The sequence below is a fragment of the Tripterygium wilfordii genome, chromosome 3 (genome assembly GCF_013401445.1).
Source record: "Tripterygium wilfordii isolate XIE 37 chromosome 3, ASM1340144v1, whole genome shotgun sequence".
Taxonomy (NCBI): Eukaryota; Viridiplantae; Streptophyta; class Magnoliopsida; order Celastrales; family Celastraceae; genus Tripterygium; species Tripterygium wilfordii.
Genome location: NC_052234.1, coordinates 9,445,023 through 9,458,424, shown reverse-complemented (window position 1 = coordinate 9,458,424; position 13,402 = coordinate 9,445,023). Strand labels below are relative to the sequence as shown.

General features: G+C 36.3%; 3 protein-coding genes across 3 annotated transcripts; 2 read left to right on the top strand and 1 right to left on the bottom strand.

Annotated features, from left to right (window-relative positions):
• Positions 1-1,526: 1,526 nt before the first annotated feature.
• LOC119986996 (nudix hydrolase 16, mitochondrial-like) lies at positions 1,527-5,051 on the bottom strand. The gene is made up of 4 exons (XM_038831681.1): positions 4,534-5,051; positions 4,024-4,138; positions 3,574-3,657; positions 1,527-2,259 (listed from the first exon to the last, which is right to left on the bottom strand). The coding sequence occupies exons 1-4, from the start codon at positions 4,602-4,604 to the stop codon at positions 1,978-1,980; spliced, it is 552 nt and encodes a 183-aa protein (XP_038687609.1). The 5' UTR covers positions 4,605-5,051; the 3' UTR covers positions 1,527-1,977.
• A 1,778-nt stretch (positions 5,052-6,829) lies between these two features.
• LOC119995436 lies at positions 6,830-8,296 on the top strand. The gene is made up of 5 exons (XM_038841945.1): positions 6,830-6,908; positions 7,176-7,295; positions 7,466-7,592; positions 7,714-7,786; positions 7,907-8,296. The coding sequence occupies exons 1-5, from the start codon at positions 6,878-6,880 to the stop codon at positions 8,153-8,155; spliced, it is 600 nt and encodes a 199-aa protein (XP_038697873.1). The 5' UTR covers positions 6,830-6,877; the 3' UTR covers positions 8,156-8,296.
• A 531-nt stretch (positions 8,297-8,827) lies between these two features.
• Positions 8,828-13,055, top strand: LOC119995315 (phosphatidylinositol 4-phosphate 5-kinase 4-like). Its single transcript, XM_038841786.1, has 8 exons — positions 8,828-10,391; positions 10,769-10,936; positions 11,197-11,362; positions 11,467-11,583; positions 11,808-12,001; positions 12,084-12,199; positions 12,297-12,369; positions 12,506-13,055. Exons 1-8 carry the CDS (start codon positions 9,187-9,189, stop codon positions 12,792-12,794), a joined length of 2,328 nt encoding a protein of 775 aa, XP_038697714.1. The 5' UTR covers positions 8,828-9,186; the 3' UTR covers positions 12,795-13,055.
• Positions 13,056-13,402: the final 347 nt, after the last annotated feature.

Below are 13,402 nucleotides of genomic sequence, written 5' to 3'. Positions count from 1 at the left end.
GAAGTGCAGAAAAGGAGTCTGGGACCCAACATATATACAAATTCATTAACCGATGGAGGAATAGATATGATTATCGATACTGCAGAAAAGGAGTCTATATATATATATTTTTTTTTTCACTGTTGTATTGACACTGAATGATTTTCTGTTTCAGCTGTATCTCTGTTCTCTAGTATTCAATGGATTATATTATTATTGACAGTATTGTCTCAAGTTGGGTCTCCGTACGTACAACTGTACAAGTCACACCTTTCATATATAGCTGTTCTTTGTCGCCTATGTGGGTTCTCACTCCCACCAACTCCTCCAAATTGCTTCTCAATTACTTGAATGTGCTCAATTCAATTCACAATAGTTGGAAGCCAACTTGCTTTGGATCCCACTTATTTACAAAATCACACATAGGAAAAAAATAAATCCGCATTTAAGTCCACACAAGATACAGGCAACATTGCAATGCCAATACTTGCTTTCTTCTGCAGTCCAACGTTATCTTTTGCTGATATTTTAGTTTCCCTATCAGGCTTATTTTAATTGCGAAGCCTTGTGATGGTTACTCATTGGCTCCGTTTATTTGGAAAAAAAAAAGTCAGTTCATGTCCAAAAGTAAGTGAACTGGCCAAACTTTGGCAGCTTAATTAACAAATTGGGCTTCTCTAATTGGAAAACCGTTTTTGATTTTTGACAGCCGCAATGAAAAGATTAGTCCATAAGCAGACAAACCGCCCTACCAGAAACGTAAATATTGTGGAAACATGGACGGCCGCTGTAAGTATTTTTTTTTTCCTTTCCAATGTTTTGCTTTGAAAGGGTTATTAGTTATTACATGACAAAAGCTCAACTTCAACCATAATAATTGAAGAAATCACAAGACAAATAGAGAAGTTGAAAACAGTAATGATTTACATGCAGTCACTTTATCACACTTTTCTCTATTGAACTTTTGGCCACATAGAAAAGAGTTGCAAGTGTCAGAGAGAAGACAAATGATGCTGCTCTTCAGTAGCAAACAAGTATAAGAGCCCCAAAAGCATGCACTTCCAAAAGTACTGACAACTAAGGTCTTCTCTCAAGTCATCTAATTGGCTACACTGGACAATATACCACTATTACAAACATCATCCAAGTCCACATAATTGAGTACAATTTATCCCAACTCTTTCAAGGGATTCAAATTTCTTTTTGATAATAAGTCGTGATAAATTATGACTGACCGAGACAGACTAATACACAGCCTTAAAGTTCCACTAGAAAACCATAACTGAAAAAGACTTTAAAACCACTTGAATAAAAATGTGCACAAACTGCAGGACTTTTTTATTTTGCGAAATTAAATGAGTCACAGTTGATTGTGATGCTTGAAGGGGATAGGAATCGAGCTGCAAGGGTTAGCAATTCCAACTTGAAAATAACTTATCAGAGTACTGATTGATAGTTTGAAAATAAACAGTATAAAAACTAACTATTAACAAAACCATAGAATATGTAATATCATTCCCGTTTCAATAGCAGAGTAATCGAATGTTGCCAGAAGGCGTCAATTAAGCATTTGAAAACTGTAAATCATTTGCAAATTGATTAAACTCTAAAACCCCAAGAAGGCAAGAAACACACTAGAAGAGTACAAGATCTCCCATAAAACTTTATTGGCAAAGAATTAAAGCTAAGCCTTAAAAGAAACAGAGACAAAATTGCTCTAAACTGATATTTTCTTTTCCTTTTCCCAGTCAACTTGACCAATTTTATGCAGTAACATGAGAAATGAAAGATGAAATTAACAACCAGAAAATAAAATTTGCAAAAGAAAAAAGAAGGTAAACACCAAAATGGGCACAAACCTTCATCATGATTCATGTCCATGTGCCGCCTATGCCTAACCCTGGAAAGAGAGAAGAATAAAACCTAAGGTGCCAAAATCAGCTTCAGACTGGCACCTTGCAACTATCCATGAAATATTCTTGCTGCTTTTGCAATGAATCAAGAGGAATTTATATGGTTCTGGTCCTTTGAGGGGTTTACCATTTGCTCTGCATGCCACTTCAAGAAGCCTTCCTCAAGGGCCTCTCGCATCCATTGATAACGGCAGCACTCTAAAGCTTCAGGAATCGTCAGCCAAGTTCTCTGCCGAGTGCTCTGTTCGGGCCAAGAATCAAGCTCCTCTTTCACAAGCAAAGCAAACATGGCTGCTTTACACAAACCTTCTGGACTAAACTCATCCTGAAGAGTTTTGCTCTTAAACAAGTAATGCCCCAGGAAATGCTGAAAACAGGGTAGCCCATTATTAAAATGTGAATTGCTGGCCAAACAAGTCATTTTGTAAGCATAAAGACTAGGATACACAGTGCATGGAGAAAACAACCAACCAGGATCTACATTGTCAAGAAAGAAGAAAACAAACAACAATGTCATGGGAACAAATAGTCTGAGAAAAAAGAGGAGGCGGTGTTAAGGATACTTTTATGACAAGTTCATGTGCAACTGGTGTACAACAAGACACATAATTTATAAAAAGCCATTTCTCTATCAACCTTGGGATGAAGAAGAGAAGTCCACAAAAATAAAACTCAGGAGATACCTGAGGCCATTCTTTCGATATATTGAATAGATAATTTACAGAAGACAAAGGTGGAGATGGGATGCAACTGAAAAAGGTTGACATGGTTCTCATTCACAAAATTCAAGCAAGATGGACAAGCCGAAGTATAACTACATGGTTGTGTAATCAAAGCATAACCGTATCACAATTAGTGGACTAACAATGTCCATGGTTTAATTGTTGGTTGTATAATCATAGACACATTTTTTGAGAAGTGGTAGCAACCAACTGACCAAAAGAGCATCTCAACTGTTGTCAAGGTGGTGACAGCACTTAAAGAAAGGTTAATTGCTACTGCCGGTTATCAAATGGTACTCTTCCTTGTACGTTCTCCAATGAATGCATCAACATCTATTGAATTATAAAATAAAGCCAAGAATACAGGAGAACTGTGAAATTTCTTTGTTTGAATATACTAATTATGGTTTTTGGTTACAGGAGTCATAGAAAAAAAAACAATAGAATGTGAGACTTCAGGCTATTTGATAGGATTGACAGAGGTACCTACATTTATAGTTTCAAGACATATGCTGGAAACAACTCAAAGTGTCCTTTGTTAGGCTTTCTGCAGCGAAGTGGCAATTAATCGTCGTATACTTCACTTGATGCCAAGCCATTTAAGATGGTCAAAATGTGAACAACATAAAGATCAAGAAGAAAATCAAATGTAATAATTTAATTACGATTGGTTTTATTAATTTATTCCTCATTCCAATCATACATATGAAAAACTTGCAAAAGTTTCAGGCTTATGAGCAGTGAAGTAAAAAAAATGCTTAAATACAATCTAGATTCATGCTACAACAATTGTGTCACCAATTTCATGCTTAAAACACTGAAAACAAAGCAAATAATCCATGCACCAACTCCACCAGCTTACAAAATCACAAACTCTTGCTTCATCTTAAATATATTATTGAGTATGGTTCACCCAACCATGCACAAAAGAGAAGTCAATGCAAGTAATTCCTGCTTACCATCAGATCACCTCTGACCCCAGCTTCTTCTACAGCTTCACGCAGCGCTGCCTCCTCAACAGTTTCATCATTTTCCCACCCACCCTGTGATCAAATAAAACAGAAACTTCATGAATTCAAACATTACCCTCTTATCCTTCTTAAATGTTGTTGAATGAAAAGTAAAATATGAATATCACCTAAGGCGCCACAAATCAATGTCCAGTGTTTTCATATATCACATTTCTCCATGTGTTATACATACAATTACAATGCCAAGTAGACTGCAGACTAGAGAGACAAAAAAATGAATGTCTATCACATCAATAGATGAGTAAGACTCACATATCAAAAAATTTTGCCCTTTAATAATATTATTCCGCACATTTCTTATGACCCAGTTCAAAAAAATAAAATGTAATCTTCATAGAGTAAATGCAGTTCCAGGATACATATTTGCTGAATTTGTACCTTTGGAAAGAGAAGACCAGGTCGACTCGCGGAGTTGATCATTAGTACCTCTACAACCTTCTCCGACGTGCCATCATCATTATCATCTGAACTTCTATACTTGAAAGGAATACACCTGCCAGCGACTAAACAAGTTAGGATCATCCCAATTAGTTAATAAGAATGATGTTTGATCCACCCAAAAGAAAAAAGCCAAGAGCAGAAAACCCCAATTCTCAATGCAGCAATGCAGGACATAGGAATGCTAGCATGTTAGCTAACGAATGCCTCTACTCAACAATAAATACCAGAAATAAATTACATTTTCACAAAAGTTGTATGTATATCTCTTTCGAGTAAAAAAAGAAAACAAAACCTAAATTTCAGATTTTACTCAACACATATTCTTTAATATCCTGATTGGATAGCATGAAAACGACATATTCGAAAAACAAATGTGATTCCAAAATAGACAATAAAGAAACAAGCGCACATTCAAAGCAGTAATTGAATTCTTGAAAAAAAGAGTACCCAGCGACGAGGCGACAACCGTCTTTGTAGCGCTGCTGATGGCGACCGGTACGAGCCACCAATTCAGACATTTCCGAATTCAAACAAAACACAAAAAACTACAACCTCCCAATCTTGCAATGAAAGTCACCAATCTCAATCCCAATTTCAGTCACAACCTTCACAATCATATCTCTATATAAAAACCTAATTTTCTTCCTCTTCAATTACACAAAGGATCTTCTTCCTCAATTACGCTGCCGGTTTCTCTTCCTCGAACCGCGCATTACTCCATCCAGCACCGTCAAACCGACAAGGCCGGTGAAAGAGATTAAGATTGAAAATAATAAAAAAAACTGCACAAATTGGAATTGAAAGGGTTAGGAAAGGCGAAGGAGGAGGCAGAGACGCGACCAACGCGGGTACTTGGTGAAGATGTTACGGCGCGTGTGGGGTCAAGGTCGGTTATTTGCTTTTCTTTTTCTTTTTCTTGAGAGAGGGTATTTGATGACGGTGATGATACCAGACGATTCTGTTGATTCTAATATTCTATCGCCGATTCTATAAATCCAAATAACAGAATTTTTTTTTAAAATTTTTTTTTTAGCACCACATAATATTACTCCTATAAAAAAGAAAACTAATTTTTGGTCTTTTCAGGTTTTTCTATTTTTTCATTGGTCCACGTGTCATCTTGGGGATATTCCCTATTTGTTTTTTACTATAATAAAATGTAATTAACGTCAACTATTCTTATTAGATCCTCTAAATCACATAATCTGAGAGAGCAATGATTCGATGCAAGAAGTTCACTAAAAAAAAAATAATGTTTAGGTTATGGGTCCATTCATGCTCCTCATACTTAATTAATTAGACACTAATCATGCATACGTGTATCCAAATCGGATACTTAATTAATTACACACTAATGATCATGCATACGTGTATCCAAATCGGATGTGTGTTATAGTATTTTTTTTTTTATCTTGGCAATAGGATTACACACATGCACCACGTACATATGTATCCCTCCAACTCATATACATATGCAATTCACACACACTCACATAATTCACACAAATGCTATCCACAAGGATTGAACCCTTGACCACCGCGTAGAAATACAATAATGGGAACCAACTAGGCTGACACCCGACTTACATGTGTTGTTATAGTTATCTAGTCATGTATTAGGCATATTACATTGTTAAACAGGATGGGGTCGTAGTGGTGAATAGAGGATTTTATGTCAGGGTAAACAAAGCTAAACGGAGTTTTAGGGGCAACGCTGTTGGAATTTTTTTGAGTTATCTATTAATTATACATTCAAAAGTATAAAAAATAACATTAAAAATAAAAAAATTTATAAAATATGATAAGTAATCTTTGTCACATATCTTCTTATTTCAACCATGAGCTCAATGCAAAAACAGACTCAGGTAGGAGTGAACAGGAGCTCAACGCGATAGAAAATCTTTCCCCAATCTCTCACAACCATATCTGGAAAGAAGCTAACGGAGTGGCTGATGTTCTGGCTAAGAAAGGAATGAACAGAGAAGAATTTCTGATAGCTTGGGTTCCCAGACTAAATGATTCCTTGTCTGTGGTTCTCGGGTTGCTTCTTTTTGGTGTTAGTGCTTGCTGGCGTTTCCCTGGGTTGTCTCCTTGTCTTTTGGTCTTTTTTTAGTTGCTTGGCTTGGGTTTCTCCTAAAAATTATCATATAGACATATACTATTGGAAGATAAGGATACAAGTTTGACATCATCCAATAGTTGATGAATTTGCAACTTACCTAAAAGAATAAAATGGAACAATGAAAGCAACGCAGGCGGAAGAACGAACAATGAACATTGATTGGGGATAAAATAAGGGTCATATTTTGGGATTCTCAAGCATTATTCCAAGTTTCAAACACTAAATGTGACTATGAGAGTATTCACCTGCATATTTTTTCTTTACCGTAGTAAGTAGTGAGTAACTGAAGGGTAACGTATTGTAATTGGAGAAAAAAAATGTATAAAAATTATACTTTGCACTAGTTCTAAATGCAAATCCATAACATTCCTTAAGCAAGGCATTTTCTCTGTCACAATGCATACATATATGGTTGCTTATATTCTAATTTATGGTGAACGTATTAATGCAATTTGCTTGTCATCAAAGAAATGCAATATACTAAGCCCAGCATGCAAGTGTTCTTTGCCCAATGAAGCACATATACCAAACAGTCTATTTATGTATATATAAATGATTATATATATATATATATATATATATATATATATATATATATATATATATGTAACAATTCATCCACCATATTCACATTAGCCCAAACCTTCCAAAAGGAGATTGAAGACAATCATGGGTCAATCTTTAATGAAGTTTACTCCAGGTACCCCCTCTCTCTCAATATATGTACATTTCAATTTCAATAAAACTTGAAATTAAGCCAAAAAATTAAACCCTATTAAATAGGTAGTGTAAGAAGTTCTTAAACATTGATTTCAATAATTGAATCCCATTTTTGAATTTATATATCTTTTGTGGGACTTTAATTTCTTGCATATCGACTAATATGAATAATTAAATAACTTTTTTTTGATCAAGTTCAAGATTAATTGTATGAACATGTATACATTTTTTCTTAAAATTTTTACAGGTTTATTACCAAATCCAATCTATAAAGTACTTGCCTTAGCATATCAAGCTGCAGATGAATGGCGTGGCTTATTCCTGGTCCTAAATAAAGAAATTGGAGAAATCACCATTGAAGAAGATAGTAAGAATTAATGGAACCAATTTAATAAAAACAAAAAAAAAATCACCATTTTTATGATATACTAGTAATATTCAAGACTAATTAGGAGTATTTTTTTTAGCTTTAATTACTTAACATAATAATTATAATTTTGTAATTGTGCTGCATATATATATGGCTATTGGATGCAGGAGCTGATGCACACAAAGAGAAAGAAATAGGTGCCAAAATAGAAGAATGCTACGATAAGTACTTTGGAGGCCAACATAAAGAATGGAACTTCACAGAATTCTCTAGAGCAATATCACAAACTGTGGAGTACTATTTTACATTCATAAATCAAGCTTTTTATTTTCTATTTTTTATTTTTAATTTGATTTCTTCTTAATGCTCTTTCTTAATTTATTTTTTCTTCTTGTTATGTCATATATGTTAACAGAGAAATCAACGAAAAACTTGGAAACACTCAATTCCGTGTACCTAGTGTCGAGGTGCTCCAAAAGGCGTACGACGTAAGCATCAATTTTATTACATGTTCAATTTTATTACATGTTCTGGTACCTATTTGAATCCTGGCTCCGTCCCTGAAAGCTTGATATTGTATATTTGTGTGTGTTTGTTATGTTTTGTAGAATCATCACAAGGGGAAAGGGAAAAATCTGAAGAAGGAAGAGTTCAATATGATACTTAGAGAAGTGATGCTCAACACTGGATTTACTGGATTTGGATCAAAAGATGTGATCTTCTACATATTTGGAATTCCTGCTGCTGCTCTGTTTATCAAGAATGTAGTTGCTCCAAGAGCAGTTCCTAATGAAGTCTTCATTCCTGGCGTCACCTCGGCCACTGTTTTTCTTCTCTCCAAACTCAACAAGCTCTAAGCAATCAAAACTCATAATTGCTCCTAAATTTGTTGCCCTTTTCTTCATAGTTTTATTGTATTTGATTTGTAAGTGATTGTGCACAAATTTAATGTGTTATAAAGTGCAAGAAATAAAAATTATGGAAGTCTGATTATTGAAGCAAAAATGATAAGGATGTGAGCGGTCGGCATCCCAGTTATTTGAGTTTGATGCACAAGATCCAAATAAATTCGTGAGCTCCACATGTTTCAAATGATGCACATGAAATCCTATGCGTACAATCTCTTATGCTTTAAGACCCCATAATAACAATAAAGAATGCACTAAACCATTAGCAGCGTAGCAATTACGACAGTTAGAAGTTACAGCCTTCCAAAAAGAAATCGGCTAATCCATGGATATACCATGAAGTTACATAGGTTGTACCTACAACTGAGATAATTAGGATATTATTGGAATCCCGATCATAATTGGTTGGATAATGTTGGAGTTCATATCATAGCTGTTATTGAAGGGGACGGATAAAGTACTATTTTTCTTTTGTTTTATTAGATTTTGAATAAGGAGGAGTCTATATTTGTAAATGAGGACTGAAAATAGTAAAAATCGACCAAGGTTGCTCCTGTCCCTACAAATGTCGCGTTGTTCAGAGGTTGTAGGAGAAGAACAAGTCCTGATCTTTGAATCCAACAAGAGGGAAAAAAACACAGGACGAGAAAATTATGCTTTGTTTCACACACTCATCAAAATCTGTCACAACAAGATTAAAATTTGAATGAAGAAAAAAAGGACAAGTTTTTGAGAGATCAAAAAAAACTTGGTCCATGAAAAAGCCCCTCTTTGGCTGATTCGTTCTTCTAGCTCCCCAAACACACACACACACAACATCTCGAAATGCATTGACAAGTCATTTTCTTTCTTGAATATTATTGATTTCTTTGATTCTCCATTCGTTTTAAACGCATTTTCTCAATCTGGGTATTCATGATTTCTGTGAGAAACTCTTTCTTCCAGTCCTATTCTGTCTTGGTATTCGACGAAAGTCCACAATGAGCAAAGAACAGAGCGGAATGATAAAGGCATGGGAGGCCACCATACGCAAAACCCAGGCCGCAAAGAAGCGAGCGAACAGCATATTCGGCACAATCTCAATCGCACACGCAGATGATGAAAACGAAGAAGACAATGACAACAGTGGTTCAACCAAATTGGAGCCATATCATACAGAGAAAATACTCCCAAATGGGGACTATTACACAGGCCAATGGTACGACAATTTTCCGAATGGAAAAGGTAAGTATTTGTGGACAGATGGGTGTATGTATGTCGGAGAATGGCACAAGGGGAAGACAATGGGGAAAGGGAGGTTCAGTTGGCCTGGTGGAGCTACATATGAAGGGGAATTCAAGAGTGGGTATATGGATGGGATTGGGACCTTTACTGGGTCAAATGGAGACACTTACAGAGGACAATGGGTGATGAATTTGAAGCATGGACATGGTGTGAAGAGTTATGTTAACGGTGATTGGTATGATGGGTTATGGAGAAGAGGGTTGCAAGAAGGGCAAGGGAGATATCAATGGAAGGATGGGAATTACTATGTGGGTGATTGGAAAAATGGGGTAATTTGTGGGAAAGGAAGTTTTGTATGGACTGATGGAAATAGATATGATGGGTGTTGGGAAGATGGTGTGCCTAAAGGTCAAGGGACTTTCAAGTGGCCTGATGGGAGCTTCTATGTGGGAAATTGGAGTAAGGATCCTAATGAACAAAATGGGACTTGTTACCCTTCAGCGTCATCTTTGGAGGACAATCTTGAATGGGATCCTCAAGATGTGTACAATGTCTATTTGAAAGATTGTCTTGTTTGTCCGGGAGAGAAGGTTTCGATATTGCCATCGCAGAAGAAACTTGCGGTGTGGAATTCGTCAAAGGGTGAGGATAAGCTCAGGAGGATGTCTGTTGACGGGAGGGTAAGTGTAGGCATAGAGAGGGCCTTCGATAGAATGAATATATGGGAAGGTGATCATGGTGGTGAGAGTACTTTTGATGGCAGTAGTGATAATGGGAATAGGAGAGATTTGGGTGATAATGATTTGTTGGGATTATATGATGATCATGATCAAGGGACTGGTAGTCTACTTCCAAGGGGGGTTCCACTAAGAGTACCAAAAACAGTGAAAAGGCAAGGAGAGACAATATGCAAAGGGCATAAGAATTATGAGCTTATGCTTAACTTACAGCTAGGAATCAGGTAAATATTGTTGCTTTGAGATTGTATAGTTTGTTGGGTCATTTCATGATGCACATTCGGTATATTCACATCATTTTAGTTGTAGAAATCAATCACCATTGCCCTTCGCTTTTTGATTGCTTAATCAGTTATCGTTTAGCAGAACCATATATTCTTCTATTAGGCAAAGTTTGACACAAATTCTCTAGATGGAACTTACTCTCCAGGAATTGCAATCAAGAATAAACACCACAATGGTCCACAGGATTCCAAGATTTTTCCCTTAATCTCTTCTTCTGGCTAAATTAATTTATTGAAGAAATAGCTTTACGTTGTTTCCTTTTGCAGGCTTGAGTTGCTTGATTTATATGAAACTCATTATCAGTTATGACGTGCAGGCATTCTGTTGGAAGGCCTGCTCCAGCTGCATCTCTTGACTTGAAGGCTTCAGCTTTTGATCCCAAGGAGAAAGTGTGGACAAGATTTCCACCAGAAGGAACCAAATACACTCCACCCCACCAGTCATGTGAATTCAAATGGAAGGACTATTGTCCATTAGTCTTCAGGTCTTGGCTTGCATATATATTGCATTCAATTGTCCGTTCTTATTCTTTCTTGCGAATGAAAACCTCCCATATGTTTTTTGGCAATGTTAAAGGAAAAACACAAATTACTTCACATTTTTTCTCATAAAATCGGATTTTATTTTTCGCTGTCACTTTATATCCAAATCAATCCAACATAAACTTTGTGTGTTAATTAAAAGACCCTATGTTAAAGATGCTGAAATGCTGATTTCAGAATTTTTTAATATCATAAACTTCAGGACTCTAAGGAAGTTGTTCAAGGTGGACCCTGCAGATTACATGATATCTATATGTGGGAATGATGCCCTTCGTGAACTTTCATCTCCCGGAAAAAGTGGCAGCTTCTTTTATTTGACCAATGATGATCGCTACATGATCAAGACAATGAAGAAATCGGAAGTGAAAGTGAGTCTTAGAGTCTTAGATTGCCTGTTCAAAGTATTCTTTTTAGCAATCAACACTAGTTATCAACCTTTCTGGTCTGGCTTGATGTTAGTTTAATGGTACAGGTGCTAATCAGGATGCTGGCAGCCTACTATAACCACGTTCGAGCCTTTGAGAACACTCTAGTAACCAAATTTTTCGGTCTGCATTGTGTGAAGTTAACTGGTCCTATCCAAAAGAAGGTATGCACTTAAGATTGCTGCACAAATAGAATCTTTTTTTGGTAAGTACTGCACAAAATGTATCCTTGAAGGCTTCGACTTGAAATCTTGTATAGAATAATAAAGATGGCATCATCTTTTCCCCACAGTACATTCTGAAATTTCCATAAGTTGGTACAAAATCCTTTGTTAGTAATAAATAAGACACATTTGGTCATAATTAATATAATACAGTGAATAACCAGGTACGCTTCATTATCATGGGAAATCTCTTCTGTTCAGAATATGCCATTCATAGACGCTTTGACTTGAAAGGATCATCTCTTGGCCGGGTAACAGACAAGCCTGAGTCAGAGATTGAGGCAACAACTATTCTTAAAGACCTTGATCTAAATTTCATATTCAGACTGCAAAAGTCATGGTTTCAAGAGTTTTGCAGGTGAAACAGTATTTTTTTTCCCTTTGTTCATTGGTCTTAATGCCTCGCACTGGCCTTAATAATTTGCTTCTTTGTCTCACAGGCAAGTAGATAGGGATTGCGAGTTACTAGAACAGGAGAGAATAATGGATTATAGTCTTCTGGTTGGTCTTCATTTTAGAGAAGCATCAGCTAGTGGAGACCTGATTCCTTCGGAAGGTCAGTCTCATGGTTACTGTCCATCCCTTTCTGAAGTCTCTACATCCCTAATCTCCAGACCAGCTTTATGTTTTTCTCAACTAGTTTCTTCTCGTAGGTGAACCTGAGATTGAAGGAGCTCCACGGCTTTCTAGAGCAGACATGGATCAGCTTCTTCTAGACCCGAGCAGGTGAAATGTTTTTCGGTTAAACTATCACCCAGTTATAGCTAGTCTTAAAAGGCATCGTCACAGAGCTAAATTATGAATGTTCAAAGCAGAAAACAAAGTATTTTCTTTGACATTAGTAGCCAATTGGGTGTTGCAGTTGGGCACGAATACGATTGGGCGTTAACATGCCAGTTCGAGCAGAAAGAACGATAAGAAGAAACGATTGTGAAGTCCAGCTTGTAGGAGAACCTACTGGGGAGTACTATGATGTCATAATGTTCTTTGGTATCATTGATATTCTTCAAGACTACGATATCAGCAAGAAGCTTGAGCATGCTTACAAGTCCATCCAGTATGATCCAACTTCCATATCAGCTGTTGATCCCAAGCAATACTCGAGGCGTTTTCGCGACTTCATATTCAAAGTATTTTCTGAAGATAATTGAAGTTGGAACATATCAGCATTTTTGTTACCGGGTTTTGCGCCGGTGTTTAGCTTCCCATATACAGCATGCCATTGGAAGACATTGCCATGGGAAATCAATTCTGAGCTCCAACTTATTCACATTGCAGAACTTCACTAGAAAACATTCTTTTCTTCAAATTCAATTCTTTTTCCAGGAAATATAGGAAGGTTTCCTGGGGTTCTTGCCACCCTTTTTTTTTTCTCACATGGAGCTGTATATATGTATATTTATCTTACATCTTGATCATAATGAAATAATCCTGATTTGTTAATGTTTATGAAGATTTAGCATCTACTCTTTGTTTGAAGGTCTCCATATGTCCATTGAAACCATATTTCAGATGTCCACTCTTCCATCTCACCAGAATGGATTGATCTAATAGACTTGCATATAAGCACATAGGAATGCAAAACTTCATCAACGTTCAATAATAGGACAATTTATTCTTGAGATTATGCCAACATTCAAATTAGACTCTTTCCCATAGAAAATAAGTTTTTAACTATTTTTTTTTATGTTGAAGGATGATTTTTTTTTTGAACGGGGAGGGTGGATTCGAACTCTGATCACCTGGGTGATACACACCA